General features: G+C 33.2%; 1 protein-coding gene across 2 annotated transcripts in view; it reads left to right on the forward strand.

Annotated features, from left to right (window-relative positions):
- Positions 1–1,913: 1,913 nt before the first annotated feature.
- Positions 1,914–22,231, forward strand: part of LOC145249666 (putative neutral sphingomyelinase) — a 210,959-nt gene continuing 190,641 nt past the window's right edge. The window contains exon 1 of one of the 2 annotated variants that reach the window (XM_080111450.1): positions 1,914–2,534. In XM_080111450.1, coding sequence (XP_079967576.1) covers positions 2,500–2,534 — 35 coding nt within the window. In that variant the 5' untranslated portion in view covers positions 1,914–2,499. The remainder of the gene's footprint in view (positions 2,535–22,231) is intronic. The other variant, XM_080111451.1, reaches the window with a different exon arrangement.

Here is a 22,231-nt window from a genome sequence, read left to right on the forward strand (position 1 = left end):
ACCCTTCCAAACACCCCCTACCTCAATTTCTTATGCGGACAGACGCCACGCTAGATGATCTGAAAATCACCCCTGCTCAGGTGCATGCTATCATAAAAACCTTGACACTTCAAAAGCATGTGGACCCGATCTCATCCCAGCTGTGCTATTAAAAAAGTGCTCAGCCGAAGTAGCTTCAGTTCTCTCCAAACTCTACAACAAGTGCCTTAATGAATCTTGCTTTCCGGGCTGTTGGAAAACTGCTTCTGTGGTACCAGTATTCAAGAATTCTGGTGAAAGAACTGACCCATTAAATTATCGCCCTATTAGCCTCCTCCCACTTTTTGCCAAAATATTTGAGACCTTAATTAACCATGCTCTAGTCCAGCACCTTACAGATGCTAAACTTCTGACCGACCAACAATATGGATTTAGACAAGCCCGTTCCACAGCAGACATCCTCACTGTAATCTCTGAACGCATATACCATTCACTGGACAAAGCAGGAGAGGGCAGAGCGGTAGCTCTAGATATATCTAAGGCTTTTGACAGGGTATGGTATGAGGGTCTCCTCAGGAAGATTAGATCATACGGTATCACTGGTAGAATACTTAACATAATTAAATCCTTCTTAGATAAGAGAAAAATCCAGGTTGTCCTCGACGGTCGTACATCTAAACAATATGATATAAATGCGGGAGTGCCCCAGGGATCTATCCTTGGACCTCTACTGTTCCTGATATTCATAAATGACCTCCCCGACAAAATTGCCTCTGAGATGGGTATATATGCTGATGACACCACACTCTATAGCAGGCACGACAGGAAAACAAATGAACATATATCTAAAGTAATGGCAGAAACACTAGAGGATGACCTCCAATCAGTAGTGGAATGGGGACAAAAATGGATGGTCACGTTCAATGCCGCCAAGACTAAACTGGTTTCCTTCAATAATTACAAGAAACCTTCTCTACCACCTATAGCAATGGCCAACGACTCTTTATCTGAGAGTACGTCTTTCAAGCTCCTTGGCCTAACGTTCACAGGAAACATGAGTTGGAACAATTACATCGAGGGCATTGCCAGGGCCGCTGCAAGGAAGGTGGGCTCTCTCTACCGTGCTAGAAAACTACTAACACCCAAAAGTATCCTGTACCTCTATAAGGCAACCATTCGCCCATGTATGGAGTATTGCTGTCATATTTGGGCTGGTGTATCGGCTACTAGTCTCTCGCTCCTTGACAGGGTTCAAAAGAGAGTCGCAAATCTGATAGGCCCTAAACTGGCATCTAAGCTTCAGCCTCTGTCCCATCGACGAAAGGTTGCATCCCTCTGCCTGTTCTACAAGTATTTTAGCGGTGAATGCTCTGACGAACTGCAATCACTTGTGCCCCCACGACGTGAACACCCTCGACAGACCCGACAAGCTGCAAAATCCCACCCCCACACTGTAGAGATCCCTAGATGTAAAAGATCTTTCTACTCCGGTAGTTTCTTCCCCAGAACCGCTAGACTTTGGAATTCCATTCCAGGTCACTGCTTCCCCGACTGTGCTGACATGCTGAAGTTCAAGTGCAACGTGAACCAACATCTTGCTGCCCAAATCCCTACATAGTACCCCAGTAGTTTGTTTCCCCTGATAGTAGCCCCCTACACCAAAGTGGCAATGTGCCTTGTTTGAGATGAAAATGTAATAAAAAAATGAAAAAAAAAAAAATGAAAGCAACATTGGACTTCAAAGTAGTTTTTTTTTTTTTTTTTTCGGCCAAATCATTTTAAACATTTTTTTGAATTGTCAAGATTCATTTTCTCCAGTAATATCGGTTTACCAAGTTTCTGGAAGTAATAAATGATAATTTTAGTTTAATTTAACGTTTCCGGAAGTAATAAATGTTAATTTTGGTAAATTTATTCTTTCCCTTTCCGGAAGCAATCGTTCGGCCATATAATGATGTCTCCTCTAGATTTGGATAGCAAGTGCGTGAAAAAAAAAAATGGCGTCTCCAATTTCGGCAATACAGTGTAGAAGCACCTCGAATTTATACTAGTTTCGACATGACACTAAGTACGTCATGTTTTCACTTGAAATGCTTTTTTTTTTTAAAGATCGATTTACACAAGCACCAATCTAGATTTTTTATTTCCCAGTAAGTCCAACTATATGACGTGTCATTGCAGCACTAAAATATGAAAACAAACTCTCATTTTTTATTTATTGACAAGAGGAAATAACTGTTCTTTGTTTTAAATGTTTACAAAATCACTAAATTATGAAGAAAGATCAAAATATGGCCATCCTTTGCCTTAGTCGGAGAACAGAAAAATTAATAGGACGGTTGAAATAAGTTCCGAGGGTGGGGGGAACGGTGTAAAAATGATATTTGAACGTTTAGATAAAACTTCCGGGACGAGCGATGACTCAAAAACATTCAACACGGTGACCGAATTTAAATTGAATTTCTCGCATTTCAAAGTCCACCTTTTTCGTCTTGATACTCCTCCCGTTAAAAAAAAAAAATGCCGTCTCTTCGTATTCTTACATTAAATTGCTGGTAACTATTGTTTACATTTTTGTTTCAAAGTATTTTTCAAGTTTTCAAATCAATTTCATGTTCTCTGCTCATTCGATCGCTTTTAATTCATTTTTTTTTTTTTTTGAGAAGAGAATTCTCCCCCCCCCCTTTTTTTAAATAGCTATTCTAAATTTTATTTTATTTTTAATTAAGAATTTACTTTATTTTTTCTGTGTTGTTTGATTATAAACTTTTCCCTTTTTTATACTACAAAGACAATTGTTTATTTTCGTTAAAAGATTTTTGCCTGTTTTATAATCCACAGTGGTCAAAAACAAATGTTATCAAAGGCAAGATAAGTTACCTACGGTGCCCGGAAAACTCGTACCCGGAAATCCCCCCCCCCCTTTTTGTTAGGTAGGAAAACTGGTCCCTTATTGAATAAATATCGATTGAAAACACATTTTATTACCGTTCTTGAAGGAGATACTGTTTTTAAAAGAGACTATGCACCCCCATAATATTAAATTATTTTTAACTCTTGCTTAAAAAAAAAAAAAACTTGATCACGGAGTTAAGATACGAAAAACGAAACCAAATATTTACTTTAAAAAAATACTCTAGTTTTAATACTTTTTGTGTCATTACGAAACAAAAATAAAGAAAGAAAACACGTATTATCAAAGAAAGCGTTATTTTATTTAGAAGAATTAATTCAGTTTAAATAATTCTTGTGTTATTACAAAGCAACAAAAAAGAAAACACTGTCTTATGTAATTTTGGTACCGCGCTGAAATAATTTCGAAAGCCATCCTTAACATGGGGAGGGGAGCTTATCGTTTAAAAGTCATTTCGGTGGCACTTGTATAGTACTTAAAAATATACAAATTCATTTTCTTTTGAAGGTGGGGGAGGCTCGTTTTAAAACTATTATCTACCTCAGTATTTTCTTTAATTTTCGGACATTTTTTTGTTCAAAATTATTTATTAAGTAATGTCGAGTGCGATATTACTTGTTATTTCTTTTTAACTAAATAAACTCTTTCAAATAAGTTTAAACGCCAAAAATTTACAAAGCTAGGTAGAAAACGAAAACTTAGAAAAATCAATTTAATTTTTTTAAAACAAACATGTAAAAATATTTTTTTAATTTTATGGGATGTGCAATGTGCATTTGCATTGCATTATTACAATATACAAATTTATTTTCTTTTTTTGGTATTATTATACAAACACCGTGACAGCGTTACGGTTAGGGTTAGGTTTAGGGGTAGGGTTAATTCGTTGTCACGGTGTTTGTATAGTTTTACCCTTTTTTTTTGGGGGGGGGCGTTTTAAAACTATATCTACCTTAATATTTTCTTTAATTTTCTATTTTTGACTCCTAAGACGTGATCCTCTTATGTCGGACATTTTTTTGTTCATAAGTAACAGTAACAGTGGTAACACTCGACATTACTTTTTTTTTTTTTTTTTTAACTAAATAAACTCTGTAAAATAAGTTGAGAGACCAAAAACTTTCAAAGCTAGGTAGAAAACGAAAACTTAGAAAAATTATTTTTTTTAAAACAACAGTAAACAAGTAAAAATATATATATTTTTTTAATATTATGGGATGTGTATTCTTTTTTAAAGACAATATTTTCTTCAAAAACGGTCATAAAATGTGTTTTCAATCGATATTTATTCAATAAGGGACGAGTTTTCCTAAATTCGTTACCTAACTATTTGGAATAGTTTTTAGTTGTTTTACTCTCTTTAAAACGTTTATTCGATTCGAAAAATATATAGCATCAAGCATAGTGAGTACAAGAATAATGGCCGCGAGTTGACACCTAAATATTTAAAGTTTTGATACTGACTTTAAAATTAAAAAAAAAAAAAAAAATACATAAAATACTGTTAGAAAGCCACATATATTAATATGTCACGGTAACATAATTTGGGTGAGTATTTGGTGCAATTTTTTTATTGACACAGACAAAAAACAAATATTACTTGTGGCCCAATTAAAACCCGGTCCATTGAAAGCGTACGGTGGTTATATGAGAAAATAAAGCTGTATACGCATTATAAATGTTTTTTTTTCTGTGTCTTATGTTATACATTAGTACATTAGGGGTCATTTCGAGTTAAAAGTTTGTTTATTGCACCCATCTGAACTAGAAAAAAAATCATGATTTAAATGTGTCGTCTAAATAACTAATATGGGTGATCAAAAAATCAGATCGAACGTACCGGAAAACGAAATGAGACCAAATTGACAACTGGCCTTTTTTTTTTTTTTTTTTTTTTTTCTTTTGCTTCAACTTTGCGCTTTTCGGATTATTTGGTTATGTTTTAATTTTTTGGTGGATTTTTTTTTGGGGGGGGGGGTGCCAGAGATTATAGTTATAGGTAATTAACAACAAAATTGGTGGAAGTCCAGATTAGTAGCACTTGTAAACAAAAATGTATTGAATAAAAAAAAACTTACTCGACGAGAACACGACTGTTTTTGCTTTAATAATTATTTTTTATTCAAACGTAACAAATAAAAATTTCAATTTGTCTTGAACTTTGCGGTTTTCGGATTATTTTTAATTTTTATTATTGTTTTTTTTTAGCCCGATTTAACTAACAAACAAAACAAAACAAACAATTTTGGTGCTTATGCATTTATGTTACCGTTATTTTTTATGTTTTAAGTGCCTTCCTCAATGTTTGAAGTGTTTCTAATGTTTTTACCCATAACTATGACACATAACTCTGACAAAAAAAATCTCCTCTCCCCCTCCCCCAAAAAAAATATCCATCAAGAAAATAAAACATAACCAAATGGGTAAAATCCATTGAAAGCGGTCGGTGGTTTCTATGAGAAAATAAAGCTGTGTACGCATTATAAATGTTTCTTTTCTGTGTCTTATGTTATACATTAGTACATTAGGGGTCATTTCGAGTTAAAAGTTTATTTACTGCACTCATCTGGACTAAAGAAAATCATGATTTAAATGTGTATGTCTCGTCTAAATAACTAACGATAATTCTCTGATATGGCCGACAAGACGGGTGATCAAAAAATCAGATCGAGCGTACCGAAAAACGAAATGAGACTAACGAAATGAGACCTCATTTGATCTCATTTCGTTTTCCGGTACGCTCGATCTGACTTTTTGATCACCCGTCTTGTCGGCCATATCAGAGAATTATCGTTAGTTATTTAGACGAGACATACACATTTAAATCATGATTTTCTTTAGTCCAGATGAGTGCAGTAAATAAACTTTTAACTCGAAATGACCCCTAATGTACTAATGTATAACATAAGACACAGAAAAGAAACATTTATAATGCGTACACAGCTTTATTTTCTCCTAGAACCACCGACCGCTTTCAATGGATTTTACCACCAAATGATCCGAAAAGCGCAAAGTTCAAGCAAAAAAAAAAAAAAAAAAGAAGGCCAGTTGTCAATTTAGTCTCATTTCGTTTTCCTGTACGCTCGATCACCCGTCTGGTAGGCCATATTAGATATTTATCGTTAGTTATTTAGACGAGACATACGCTTTCAATGGATATTACCTAAAATCCAATATTTCTGAACAAATTTTGGTATATGTACAGTTTAATTAAGACATTAAAAAAAATTAAAATAATGGGGAAAAAATTATATTGTACGTATGGAATAAAGTTTTCATACAAAAAAATCACTTAATTTGATCAAGTTTTTTTTTTTTTTTTTTTTTTTTACAGAGGAAAATCAGATTTTAATGTGATCGATCGGGTAGCGTCCATCTTGAGTTTTGGCTGATGAGGAAGGGGCACAGGGGAGATAACTCGAATCACCGCCTCAAGTTTATCAAAATTGACGAGATTATTTTGAAGGTGCCCGGAAAACTCGTCTCTGGAAAACTCGACCCCGGAAAACTCGTCCCCTTTCGCTAGGTAGGAACACTGGTCCCTTATTGAATAAATATCGATTGAAAACACATTTTATGATCGTTCTTGAAGGAGATATTGTTTTTTAAAATAGACTATATTTTTTAAAAATATTTTTACTTGTTTAATTTTTTTTTTTTTTTTTTTTTTTTTAAATAAAATCGATTTTCTAAGTGTCCGTTTTCTAACTAACTGGCTAAGTTCTTAGTAGTTTCACTTATTTTAAAGCGTTTATTATGTTCATACAAAGTTTATTACAAATTTTTTTTTGTTTTTATCTTAACGATGTTTTTTGGAGTCATAAAAACAATAATAAAAAACAGGGAGCGATTCGATTATTCTTTACTTTTTTGTTTTGTTTTTTTAATTATGATAGTTTTTTTATGTTTTTGTTTTCTCTCATGCGTTATTTAAAATTATAATTTTATCAATATTTATTGTCGTCCTGTCAAATTTTGCAAAAATTAACTAATAAATTAAAAGCGAAATATTTTTTTGGCGTGAGAGATGCCATATGTGCTGACAATCTCTCGTTAACTTATTTTTAATTTTTTTAATTTTTACTTCAAAATTCTGAAATCAATCATTAAGTGAAAAAGTAATCACTAAATAAATTTATTAATCAATTTTATTGAAAACTCTGCTATCGTTTATCAAGAATCTTTTTAATTTCATTTTTTGTTGGTTGTTTTTCGGAGGGAGATATAGTTTTTACCCCCCCCCCCTCTCTAAATTATATTTTAAAAAATATTAAAATTTATTATTTTCTTTTTAAAACCAAATCTCCCTCAGTAATTTTTTTAATTTTCTATTTTTTAGCGATTATCAAGACCCCTAAGATGTGATATACCGGACATTATTTCTCGTTCTCACGTAACACTCGACATGTTTTTTGTTTGTTTTCTGTGTTTTTTTCTTTACCGAATAAACAATTCCAAATAAATTAAACAACATAGTGAGGCGAGGTAGAAAAATCGATTTTACCCATTTATAAACAACAGTAAATAAGTAAATTCTTTTTATATTAATATAAAATAAATATGCGGTCTAGTTTATGAACATAATAAACGCTTTAAAATAAGTGAAACCACTAAGAACTTAGCCAGTTAGGTAGAAAACGGACACTTAGAAAATCGATTTTATTTAAAAAAAAAAAAAAAAAACATTAAACAAGTAAAAATATTTTTTAAAAATATTAGGGGGGGCTATAGTCTATTTTAAAAAACAATATCTCCTTCAAGAACGATCATAAAATGTGTTTTCAATCGACATTTATTCAATAAGGGACCAGCGAAAGGGGACGAGTTTTCTGGAGACGAGTTTTCCCGGGACGAGTTTTCCTAAATTCTATTTTGAAACATGGGCAGAAAAATATTTTAGTTTTTTTTTTTCACTTATTTTAAAGAGTTTATATGTCCTTTTTGTTTAAACCTTTTTTTCACTTTGTCTATTGTCAATCAATTTTTCGGCGGACGTACACGAGTGACACCCCCTCAGCGAAATGCGCATCGGCTTCGATGTTGTACACAGCAGCAGCAGCGCGTCCGAGGGAGCGTTTATTATTGGCTTTTTATTATTATTATTATTATTATTATTTTGGTTTGAACTTTGCGCTTTTTGGATTATTTTTTTTGGGGGGAGGTATTTTTTGGCCGGGGTTATTGGTAATTATTAACAGGAAAATTGGTGCAAATCCAGATTAGCACTTGTGGCAATAAACAAAGGTTTTTTTTTGGTATTTTTTACGACCTGTCCGAGCGTAGTGTAAACAATGTTAAGAACGTCTTTCTGAATCCCCCCCCCCCAACCTCCCCATGTTAATGGCTTTCGAGGTTGGGGGATGTTTATTCAGAAAGCCGTTCTTAACCTGGGGAGGTTGGGGTGTTTATAATATGCTGGGGCACGTCATAAAAATTTACCTTTTTTTTTTTAATTTAAGAAAATAAAAGGTAATCATGTACTTATTGAGCTGAAATAACGTTTATTATTTAGAAAGTCATTCATTCTTAACATGGGGACGGAAGGATGTTGTGCACCTATTTTGTACTTTCACCTAACAATTTAATAAAAACAGATATCGTAAAACTTTAATTAAACTTGGAAATACTATTTAAAAAATAGCACGGATCAATAAGTGCATTCACACCAAATAAAATTTCACTGTTTTTCGATATGAAGAAAAACATTGATTTTCCGTGATAGGTAGGCACACATGTCACGGTTTCAAAATCACCGCCTCCATTTTTCTTTCTATCTTCACCGACGCTGTTTCTCTTCACCTTCCCTTCCCTTAAACAAAGGACGCAATAGGCTAACGCCAGCTAAACGTATGAACATATCTGGGTTCAGCGAACACATTTACCTTCCCTTTCTTTCTGTCATCAACTCCTCCACACATATCGGAATTCAAATATATCAAACAAAATGCCAATATTTCAGGCAATTGACTTTTTACTTTTTAGACAAAATTAATTTAAATCAACAAACTCTCAAGCTACTTTTGATTGCATAAATTTCATCCTACCAATTAATTAGTTTTTTGTCTTATTGGGAGCGACGCCTCTAACATCACGCTGGCCAAATGAATACAGCCAGCCTTGGACCAACCAGGCCAGTTTCAGCTGGGCGCCAGACCCGGTCGGGGAGTAGGAGGAGGCTCTAGAAGCGACGACTGATGCTACCAGTCACGTTGACCGAATCCACCAGCCGAAGGATTCCCAGCAGCTGTAGTGGAAGCCATCTCAGCAGCAGTTCAAACAGCCCTTATCAGGGCTAAACAACCAGCCCTTATCAGGGCTAATAAGTTTTTCTACTAATGCTTTCACTACTGCTTGCCTCCTGAGACCCACCAGCAGCAAACTTCACTCCCAGTCTCCAGCGGCTTCCTGCTCATTCCCGCAGCCTTTCCAGCTCGCTCCAGCGCCTCCAGCTCACTCCTGCAGCCTTCCAGCCCTTGGTGCCTTCGAGCTCTTCCTGCAGCTTTCTGGCAATCTTGCCTGCACCTTGCTCCTCAGGCTTGCAACCTCATTTGCACCTTGCTCCTCTGGCCTGCAACCTCACTCCTCGGGCCTGCGACCTCGCTCCTCGGGCCTGCGACCTCACTTGCACCTTGGGCCTGCGACCTCACTTGCACCTTGCTCCTCCAGCCTACAACCTTGCCTGCACCTGGCTCCCTACTGACTGTCCGTTCCTTAACACTGACCCCTACACTCTCAGTGTCATCCGTTCCTTAACACTGACCTCACGTTCTTAGTGTCCACCGACTGTTCTGGATCGCACTGACGGCCAGACGATTATTCCAGACCCATCAAGCAACCCTAAACCAATCTACGTCTAGAGTACTTGTTCCAGACCTCCAGACCTTGCCTCCGGTGACGTGCAACCTTCTGGACAACCAGCATCCAGATCATACGATTTTTCGCTTCCTTTGCGAACCCTCGTCTTTAACTTGTGTCTGTCATTCTTCTTTGCCTTTTTGCTGTTTACGTTTTGCACGTGTTTACCTTGTTAGATGTTGGGTCGATTGTCCCCGGATGACCAGCCCCACAACACACCGTAGGCACCTCCAAAATTCACCATAGAATTAACCCCTCCCTATGTAACACGATGTAACTTTATTATAAGTTAATATTATCAATATAACTTTTGTACCATTTAAAAGAAGGGCAAAATAAATAATTTTTTATAAAAATTTTTATTGTACGAAAATAATGAAATTGTGAGATGAAAATCATGTTTACATAATTGATGCTTTAAAATAAGGTTCTCATGTAGTAAGCTTTCCGAACATGAAAACATACCTGGGTTTTATAAATCTAGCAAAAATCAACTAATGGTCAGAAATTTTCGATACTTATCCATTTTAGAATGAAATTACTTATAAAATGTAGTTTCTGTAAAATATATGAGAAATATTTTTTAGTGCACCCCCCCCTCATTTATTTTTTAAATTTGAACAAAATATATTTACATCAATTGAAATAGCTTAAAACATTTCAATATTGATATACATTGAAAGGGCTTGATGAGCTAAGAAAGAATCTTTTTAAATTTAAAAAATCTGATTAAAATTAAGGAAGTTATGACTATTTTTGTGCCTCACATGTTTGGATATTTTCCCCTCTTTAAGACCATATGCGTTTCGTCACGTTTTTAACCCTACTTTTTCAGTAAAACTGTTATATCTTTGTTAAAACACAAGACTAAGCAATAAAATTTACCATATAAGTGTATTTTTGTACCAGGAATCAGAATATGTGACTGAAAATATCCAAAAGTTTTTTTAAAGACGATTATGAGTGGTTTTAAGAGGGTTTCTATGTAATAAGAATATGGGGAGTGTTGCCATTCAGACTTTGAATTAATTGTATGGCTAATGAAAATTATGTGTGAAGATACTGAAGACTTGACAGAAACAAAAACAATATTAGAGGGGGGGGGCGGTTAGTTTCACAAAAATTTAATGTAAAATAATTCACCATTTCCAGGCCATTCTAGCATTTTAGGACAGTTAACCAATTTATTTTTTATGCGCATTTTTCTTTAAGGAAGTATCTATTTTTTGTTTGTTTGTTTGTTTTAGATGCTTGTATGTGGCTTACAGAGGTATTGGCGGGGGGGACTTGCCACTCGACCTTAGTGTTATTGTTAGGGTTAAAGAGTGTTTTAGGAGGAGACTTGCCACACATAACGGGTTAGAGGTGAGGGTAAGAGAGCTTTTCTTTTTTTTTCAAAGAGAGCGTTCATCACTCATATTTACTGTTAGTAGTTCATAATTATTGGCTTTTGAAAATGTTATGGATTAAATTTGAAGTATCACATTACTATTAAATATGTAAACTTATGTAAATAAGGATGTGAAACTTTGCTAACAGTATTTTGTTTTACTATTTATTTTTAAGTCATTATCAAGACTTCAAATATTTAAGTGTCAACTAACTGAAATTTTTCTTGTTCTCAGGAAATGCTCAACAGTCAACACTATTTGCGCGTTTGTATTACTTGCCATAGAGGTACAAAAAAGTTGTCCAAAAAAATAAAAAATAAATAAAATTATAACAAATAAATGTTATGCAAAGCATGATAAGTTACTGTTCTACCTAACTGAATAAGTTTTTACTGTTTTTATTTAATGTAAAATATTTATTCGGTTCGAAAAGTAGGTAATATTCAGCCAGCCAGCACTACCCGAAAAGAAAATATGGCTGCAATTTCTATTTACATTTTTAAGTCTTGATAATCACTTCAAAATAAGAAATAAAGCAAAATGGTGAATGAAATCGATCCTATAAATGTCACCGTAACATTTATTGGGTGGGTTTCATTCACCATTTTGTTTCATTTCTTATTTTGAAATCTTTGAGACTTCAAAAATGTAAAGAGACATTGCGGCCATTTTTCTTGTTCTTCAGTAGCGCTCGCTCAACACTACTTGTTTTTTGAACCGAATAAACATTTTACATTAAAAAAATAAATAAATAATTAAAAAGTATCCAGGTAGGTAGAAAAGTAACTTGCCTTTGATAAAATTTGTTTTTGACAACTTTTTCGTACCCCTGTGGATTGGAATACAAACAGTTACTTCATTTTTGTTTTGTTGTTCTAACTGCAAAATGCCGTTTCCATTTCAAATAAATATCTTACAGAAAGTTATTTATATATATATATGTATGTGTGTGTGTATTCGACAGGTAAATAAGTCAGCAAATGTTATATTTAGTTTTAATTTAATAAGAAACTGCGTTACGAAATTTTGAAGAAAATTCCATAAATTTGTTGATTTCTATTTTCGAGGTTGAAGGTGTTTATTCCATAGACTATTAATACTACTACACTGGAGCAGGTGGTAAAAATACCTTTCGCTTAATAAGTAGAAAAAAAATAATGGGGTTTGTATTACTGTACACATAGATTCAAAAAAGTTATCAAAAAACAAATACATAGCAAATAAATGTTATCAAAGGCAAGATAAGTTACTTTTCTAACTAACTGGATATGTTTTTAGTGTTTTTATTTAATGTAACATGTCTATTCAGCTCGAAAAACATACAGTGCTTACCGATGTATTGGAAAGTTAAAAATGGCAGCCGACTATCTCTTTCACGCGGTAAGTTTGGGAAAATGAGTTAAAAATAAAAAACTAGACAAAATATTGTTAAAAACCCGCCGAATATATATCCGCCTATGTCACAGTAACATATATTGAGCGAGTTTCTAACAGTATTTTGTCTGGTTTTTATTTATAACTCATTTTCCCAAACTTACCGCCTCAAAGAGAGAGTCGGCCGCCATTTTAAATTTTCCAATACATCGGTAAAGACTGTTTTTCGAGCTGAATAAACATGTTACATTAAATATAAACACAAAAAACATATCCAGTTAGGTAGAAAAGTAACTTATCTTGCCTTTGATAATCTTTATTTGTTATATGTTTGTTTTTTGGACAACTTTTTCAACTCTATATGTATAGTAATACAAACAAGATTTTCATTCATGTTTTGATTTTGAAAAGAACATTTGTGGCTGTTCGCAGTAAAACATTGTTTTAATTCGCTGTTCAAAACTAATTCAATGAATAAAAGTGCATGCAAGCTATATATCTACAAAAGTTTATTTTGTTTTTTTAACCATGTTTTTAAATTTGACCAGAAATGTGAGAAATTATAATGGATTCATAATGCCGAATTGGTTGGGATTGTTCTTATTATACATTCTGAAAACCGAATAGTTCTAAACTAATGGTATTCTGATAACGAAATAGCTCTAATTAAACATATCAGAACATTTATATTCATATTCTCATGTTTTTCTTAATTTGTTCTTGAATAAAAATTAAAGAATGCGTGTTGTTTATACTGTGCTATGACTAATACTATAGCTGCTGCTGCTACGAGAAATAGAAACATTTTTTTTTCAGATAGGTCCTTTTAAATTATTATCAATTACCGTATTTATTAATTCATTTGAAAGTATATTCATTTACGAACAAAACAGTAGCAATTTGAAGACTTGAAGTTTTTGGTTTGAAAAATATGGTTATTTTAGTAGAACTACCTTGAAATCTGTGATTATCCGAAGCGTTTTTTTCGTCCGTGTGTATTACTATATTTATTATTAGTAATATCCATATTTGTCTACAAATATATTTATTTTTTAATTTATGGTCTGGTTGAATCTAATATTAGACTGATTATTCCATTGAAGGGCATTCTATTGTTTACTTATGTGATGATGTTTTCAACTGCCATGGAATTTCTACAGGTTCTGCTAGTATATATTCTTATATAATACTTTATATAATAAAAAAATTTTTAATAGTTTAATTGTTTTCAAAAATACAGTCAAGTATCATTTTTTTTTCGCCCTAAATTGTAAATATTAACAGAAATTTTAAATTATTAAAAAAAAAGTCTTTGAATCAATTATAATTTTCTTATGTCTAATTAAGATTTAGAATGATTTGCTACCAGAATATGCAAAAATATTATGATATTAATTCTTGAATTTCAAATAATTTCATTTTTATGAAAATCGATAACATCTTGAATTGTAAACTTTGAACGACCATAGCTTGATGGCTAATTGAGCTACCAAAATAAATTTGGTACTTTTCTTTATGGTTTACAAAAATCTATATGACCACATTAATTTTTTTTAGATATAATGAAAATGAAATTTTCGTTTGGGATACCTAATTACAACAAAAAAATTGCCGAAAATGGGGGGGGGGGGCGCGATTTTTTTTTCGTGCACCTGTCATTAAAATGCGAGGGAGAAATCAGTATTTTAAACTATGACCGAAGCATGAAATAAATAACAAAAAAATTAAACTAGATAATAATTTTTCGGTTTCATTTAAATTAATTTTTTATTGACCCTTTAAAGTTGCTTTAATTCAAAAAAATGTTTTATTAAAATTATTTATTTGCTTGAAAAAAACAAAACAACTATTTTATAAAAATCTAATTTTGCTTTCATTATAGAATTGTTTTATTAAAGTTATATTTTCTTATACAAACTTTTCAATAAATGTTTTTACAATTATATTTTGATAAATTTTTATACAGTAAACGTTTTGGTTTTCAAATGGCGCTCACCCAGTTTAGACAATTATAAATGTCATTTTCATTTTCTGTTTTTAATAATAAAAATATATATACGTTTTATGAAAAACTTCCCGTTTTCATTAATTAAATCAAAACATTTTCAATTAAATAATTACGGATATATGTTCTCTTTCACTTTCATTATTTACTTTTTTTCATAGTTCTTTCCGGAAGTAATTAATATCTAGTTTAATTTTTTTTGTTATTTATTTCTAACTTCAGTCCTAGTTTAAAATACTGATTTCTCCCTCGGATTTTAATGACAGGTGGGTGAAAAAAATGGTGTCCCCATTTTCGGCAATAAACTGTAGAAGTACCGTCTTAGGAATTATTAAATAAACAAAAAAAAAAAAGATTTTTACAGTGAAATTAATTTTTTGATTTACTCACCACGTGCACATAACTTTATATTTTCAGTTATTTAATGAACAGTGTAATTAAAAAATCTTCAAATTTATCAAAAACGCCCGATAGAACATAAACAAAAAAAATGCACATTTTTACGTGAAATTAATTTTTTTTATTTACACATGTAACTTAAACTTAGCTATATTTTGTTAATTTTTTTTTTAAAGTAATGTAACTGTACAGTCTAATAAAAAAAATAATTTAACAAAAAGTTAGATATATCAAAAACGCCCGACAGAACATAAGAGAATTAAATAAATAAACAAAAAAATGAGGCACATTTTTTCAAATGAAAAAAAAATTTCCGTCATAGTCACATGCATTTAAAAATGTTTTTTGGTTTAAAATGTACCCAGTTTAATTTTTAAAAGATAATTTAACAATGCTGAAGTTTATCCAACCGAAAGAAGATAAAGCAAAGAACATATGAAAGTTTGAAAGAAGATATAGAAAATAAACTGATATTATTTTTTAAATTGTAAATATTCATTTCTTTTATTGACGCACTAAAAATATTATTTTAAACAATAACTTTCTATAACTTTTAAATAAACAAAAACAAACTCATCTAAGAATTTTGATATATCCATAGTGAAACAAGTTGTTTGTTTACATTTTTGCTTGGTTGTGAGGCTCTTTAGTGCTGACAGTTGATTTTCATGATACTTCTTATTTCAGTCACTTGGGATTAAGTTGTAAATCTCGATGTGTAGGTACAGTCACTTTTATTAGTGGCGCTAATATGACACCAACAGATTATTAAAGAGGAGACATTTCTCTACAAAACGGTGCGATTTTCAGAATTTTTTCAACTGAATTTCTTTCATATTTCTTTCCCTGAAGTTTTCAAGTTGGATTTTTTGTGAAAAACAACTTAAAACTCCTTTTTAAGCTCACCATATTGATAAGTGACCTTTTTTTCTTTAAAATGGTACTATTTTTTATACCTAGAGACTCACAACATCGCACGCACCAAATTTGAAAAACACCAACATTTTTTTTTTGTGTAAAAAAAAAAAAAAAGTTACGTTCACCAAAATTAGTGACATAACTTGAAGTAACCTGGAAAAAAAACTATTAAAGACACAAGAAAAAGAATTTTATATATCTATAAAGCAAAAAGATTAAATTTTATTTAAATCAAAACTTTATCAAAATAACCCAAAAAATAAATGAGATATCGCAAAAGTTAAGGGAAATTTAACTTTATTTACCAGTTTTCGCATCCTAAACTAGGCTAGTTTCGGATACCTATTGTAATTCAAATAATTATATTATTGAGAAAAAAAAATTATCAAGAAAAAGTCTATTTTTTTTTTTAACATAATATTGATTTTATGTCCCAATTTTATTTACAACTAAAGTAAAATAAATAATGGGATTTTATATATATAAAAATATAACTATTTTTTAATTATTTGATCTTTTCAGCTTTAAAAAATGGTGAAATTTTTATGGATGTACATTTATTTTGTTTAGTTTCTGTAACATGAAATATGGGGGAGAGGGGGTAGGTAGAACACCAAAAACAAATTTCTTCTAATATATTTAACGAAACCTACTTTTATTTAGTATATTTTCCCTTTAATTTCTCTTTAAGGTGTGTTTCCTTGACAATGTTTTTCCTTTTTCAGAGACAAAAATAAAAGTAAAAAATTGACTCTTCTTATGTCTTTTTTTCATAAAAAGACATAAAAAGTGGAGGTGTCTTTTTGTTATTTTGTGTATAATGAAGTGAATCAGAAGCACGGACATGTGGTTATGAAATTCTTCCCCATCCTCCCTACTCTCCTGACCTTGCACCCTCTGACTTTCACCTCTTCCCAGCCATGAAGTTGTTTTTGAAAGAAAAGCGTTTCCCAGATGATGCAGTCTTGATTTCTGAAGTCACATTGTGGTTGGAGGACCAAACTGGGTTGTTCTACAAAAACGGTCTCCAGAGCTGCATCAAACGATGGGAGAAATGCATAACTCTGGGTGTTTCCTATGTAGAGAAAGACTAATAACTGCCAAATTTCGTTGCTCTACTGCTATGGGAAGTGGGTCAGGGGCATTACTTATTGTACGTCCCTCGTACTACTCCCCTCAAAGAAAAAAAAATTGTTGAGTAGACATGTTGTGTATTAATTGTTCTGTGATAAAGGAGATCATGTGTGATCGTAGAGGGCGGCAGTACTAGGGGTCTATCTTCAAAAACCATTTGCACCTAGCTTAATCTCTTCATTAGGATGATAATAGATAGAGAAAAAAAGTCATTTTTGGCATGTGGGGGGCTTTTTTTACGATATTGCCCCCCCCCCCTGGGGGCCCAAAATCACCATTTGCAGAAAAAAATTTACATTATGCAAAATTGCATGCACCTAAACGTCCTAAATGGATACAAATTGGTATAGATAGTTGAGACTGATGATTTCTAGCCATTTTTTAGGCATTTTTCGGTTTATAGGATGAAAAGAAGGGCCAAAATGAGCCGAAATTTGCCCAAAATTACCCGAAACTTAAAAAATCAGCTATTTGGCTACTATGTTACTCCTAAAACATTCCAAATGACTATGAGTGGACTTAGTTGGCTAAAACTTACATTACCCCATAATTTCTAGCCATTTTTTAGGCCTTTTTGGGTTCCTAGGATAAAAAGAAGGGCCAAAATGAGCCGAAATTTGCCCAAAATTACCCGAAACTTAAAAAAACGGCTATTTGGCTACTATTTTACTCCTAAAACATTCCAAATGACTATGAGTGGACTTAGTTGGCTAAAACTTACATTACCCCATAATTTCTACCCATAAGTCGATTGGCATCCCTGCAGATGGACATGTGTCACCATTGATAGGCATCGAGTTTTAGAAAAATTGTGAGGTGGTAATAAAAGAGTAATAGTTAACAATTGGAATAGAACAATAAATCATCTCAACAATTAATTGAAATACGTTATGAATGATTCAAATTCTTTATTGATCTCATCTTTGTTCTTCAGTGTGAATTTGTTTTTTCTTTCATAGTTCCAACTTCCCTTCACCTCGAGCAACTTCCCATTCTTATAGCGCAGAACCTGGTCACTGGTTACCTCCTCCAGAATGGGTGACGATGGATGAACCCACATCAGATCTGCACCTTTCTCAACCCGGACCAGCTGCTCCACAACAAATGTTTTATCATCCTTAATCGAAGTGAAGAAACCAATGTACCAGGTTGTCTGTTCACCCTCATACCATACACTCACACACATCTTGTTAGGCTGGTAGATTTGGTGCTCTCGTTCTTTTGGATCGTCTGACAGCACTTTCAAGGCATTGTCGTTGGTTGGCAATATCATTTCTGCGATGCTGCTTTGGCTTGCACTGTTGTCTTCGTTGGACAAGAGAACGGACAGATTTTCGAGCTGAGTGGACATGTCTATGTTGATCAGCCTAAATAACTCAGGTCGATGCAGTCGATCTGCTTTGTGAGTGTGAATGTAGAAGGAAAGCTCAGTTTTGACAATTTTCTTGCCAATGTCGCCATTCTTTCTCAATACTTCTTTCAGCTCGTCATTCTTTCTCAATACCTCTTTCAGTTCGTCAACAGAACAACACGGACCACCCCATTGCTTGCAGGTTTTAGCCAGGTTGAGAACGTAATCAACATTCTTCTGTTTCTTGGACATTACTTGATTCTGCAGTTCCTTCTGGGATGAGTACCAAGAAAGATTCATTGCTGCCAAGTCCACTCATAGTCATTTGGAATGTTTTAGGAGTAACATAGTAGCCAAATAGCCGTTTTTTTAAGTTTCGGGTAATTTTGGGCAAATTTCGGCTCATTTTGGCCCTTCTTTTTATCCTAGGAACCCAAAAAGGCCTCAAAAATGGCTAGAAATTATGGGGTAATGTAAGTTTTAGCCAACTAAGTCCATTCATAGTCATTTCGGACGTTTTAGGAGTAACATAGTAGCCAAATAGCTGATTTTTTAAGATTTCGGGTAATTTTGAGCAAATTTCGGCTCATTTTGGCCCTTCTTTTCATCCTATAAACTGAAAAATGCCTCAAAAATGGCTAGAAATCATCAGTCTCAACTATCTATACCAATTTGTATCCATTTAGGATGTTTAGGTGCATGCAATTTTGCATAATGTAAATTTTTTTCTGCAAATGGTGATTTTGGGCCACCAGGGGGGGGGGGCAATATCGTAAAAAAAGCCCCCCACATGCCAAAAATGACTTTTTTTCAAAAATTCTTTTTTTCTCTATCTATTATCATCCTAATGAAGAGATTAAGCTAGGTGCAAATGGTTTTTGAAGATAGACCCCTAGTACTGCCGCCCTCTAGTGATCGTCTAGTCAGAGTTAACGTTGTGTGATCATCTAGTTGTTCTGTCTATTTGTTCATATGCCGTTGTGTGTGTGTGTGTGTGTGGTGCATGTATTTTTCAACATACCTTTGCGCGTCGTCGATGTTGGTCCTTCTGAATTCATCTCGTCTGGGAAAGGAGACTGGTACTTGTTTTGGGGACGAAGATTCAATGACTCCAAGACAAAGAATTGGTTTTATAGTTTTTTTCACTTTCCAGATGTTTCGCAGAAGGATCGAAAGTGAATCTCTGGCCTGCGTGGTTTCTCTTGGTCCCGTTTCTACACATGTCAGCGCCCCCCCCCCCTCCCCAGTGAAGGGAAGGAGATGTCTGTGAAGCCATCCGTTGCATTCTAAGCCCAAACCAAATCTCAACGATTCAGCTAACCTGATTACGTGACTCACACGCAATCCGATCAGCTGATCCTGACTTCCGGTCAACGTGTCTCAATATAATTTACAAACCTCCCTCTCTCTCTCTCTCTCGATCCATTCTCGAATTTCCATCTTTTACAGAAATCCAAAATCTATATGAAAAATTTTCTTTTTTTCATATAGATTTTGGATTTCTGTAAAAGATGGAAAGTCGACCAGAACTTATGCATTTTAGGACCAGTCCAATTTTCAATTTTCTAAATCCTGACCCAAAATATACTCCTATTTTCTGAGATGCAACCATAAATCATACTCTACATTAATCCTCAATGTAGCTTTCACAGTACCAGAATACCAGGCATCCTGATAAACAACAACTATATATTCACCAGTTGATGGTAATTTTTGTCATTTCTATTCTGTAGTTTTATTGAAAAGGCAACTATGTAAACAAAGAAATAAAACGGTAATTTTTACCTTGTTTCCACCTTAACATTTAAAATGATTACTTTTATAGGTTTTCGGGTATGCTGAAAACAAATATCGCATTTAAATTTTCTGCAACTAAGAAGTTTTTCAGATATTAAGCAATATCATTTCTTATCGCTGGTGGCCAGCAACCCCGAGAAACTATGCGCAAACGCATTGCCACCAGCAATAACATAAGAAATGACATTGCTGAATATCTGGAAAGCTACTTATTTGCGGAAAATTTAAATGTGATATTCGTTTTCAGCATACCTGAAAATCTTAAGGGGTAGTCATTTTAAAGAAAAATGTTAAGGTGGAAACAAGGTAAAAATGTACAAAATGCATCACAATGAAATTCTTTATCGAACTGCCTAATTATTATTATTATTATTATTTAGATATCCTCAGTTAAATAAAAAACTGGTTTGTTTTACAGATGTGAAAAAATGGTCTTGACAATGAGTTAAAAATAAATTCAATTCGATATATTTTATTTAATTGTTAGGTGAAAGTACAGAATAGTTAACAAAACACCCTTCCTTCCCCATGTTAAGAATGGGTTTCTAAATAATGTTATTATTTTAGCATTGTAGCATAAGTGCACAAGTACCTTTTATTTGTTATATTTGTTTTTTTTTTTACCACTAAAAAAACAAAATTCTATCTTAAGTACAAGTAAGAAGTTATAAATACAATAACAGAAACGCATGTACTTAGTACATTTTGTTGTTTTTTAACGCTTTACATGTGTACTAAAAGCGTATGTAACATATGAAATGTAAACATTGAAAAAACAGTTTCCCTTTTTGCTGTCGTCATTTTTTACCGTTTTTTCATTTTTAACATAGAGCATAAAAACATTGAACGCATAAAAGAAATATAATAGGAAAGCTTATTCTATTCTCTTTCCATCAATGTAATTCTTTAAAAAATTGACTCACAAATAAAAAAGATATGACTTGTTGAAGCACATTAGGTATGTAATATTGCCGATGTCCACGAAAATACAGCATACACTTGTAATGCTTAGCTTCTGGGTCTGATCTTCACTCCTAATCTGAAATGGAGCACATACATCAAATCCGTTGCCAAGGTTACTGTAAAAATAGTTGGCTCATTCTACTGCTCCAGTAGATATCTCGCTGCTGATGCAATTCTCTACTTGTATAAGAGCCAAGTACGTCCAAGGATGGAGTACTGTTGCTACATCTGGGCAGGAGTTGCTCGAAACACCCTATCATGCCTTGAGAGAGTTCAAAACAGACTTCATAATCTAGTAGGTGATACCCCTTTCTCTTCTCTGCAACCTCTTTCCTACAGAAAAGACTTTGTAGGCGTCTCTACTCTATCGCTATTTCGATCACCAGTGTTCGACTGAGCTCCAATCTATGATTCCCTCCCTCCTCGCCAGTCTTTCACAAAAAACTCTTGTCTAGCTCAAATCACTATCAATAAATTCTCCCACTCTCTATCGGTGCCTAAACCTAAACATGGATTACCTGAATAAAGCTTCTTTCCTAGAACTGCCACAGGAAATGTTTCACTGGTCTACTTTTCAGCTGACTACAATATTGTTGTCTTCAAGTCCAACATAAACAAGTTCTTATTGAATCGTTCTCGTAAATAATCTAATTATACCAAATTGCGACTACAAACGATTATTATACAACTGACCAAATGACTACAATACACACATTAATCTTATCCTCGAGTGGCCACTGGGCTTTTATATGTGGTAACCCCTTTGTAAGAAAGTTAAAGCCCTGAAAAAACCATTTGTGAAAAAAGTTTTTTTTTTTTTAAGAGGAATGGAGTTCTTTTAGCAGTTTCTTCAAGTGACAACTTGTTGACACAGGGAAGAAAATTGTCATTCTCTTGAATAATGAAGGTGGGGAAAGTCAATGGCGCCTCAATATCTAAGAGATGAAATATGGCTTTAAAAATGCTTAATTCAAAAATGTGTCTTTTGAAGTATTTTAAAATCTTTCTTGTTCACGAAAACTTTTTTAAATACATTTTGCTTAAATTGCACCACTTTCTTGCAACATTGAATATGTCTGACATATGCATGTTTTCAGCTAGGAAGAAAGAAAAAAACTTTTTAAAGTTTTTCCATGTGGAAAAATGTTTCC

Source organism: Euprymna scolopes, chromosome 28 (assembly GCF_053919585.1).
Source record: "Euprymna scolopes isolate OS-2025 chromosome 28, ASM5391958v1, whole genome shotgun sequence".
NCBI classification, from domain to species: Eukaryota; Metazoa; Mollusca; class Cephalopoda; order Sepiida; family Sepiolidae; genus Euprymna; species Euprymna scolopes.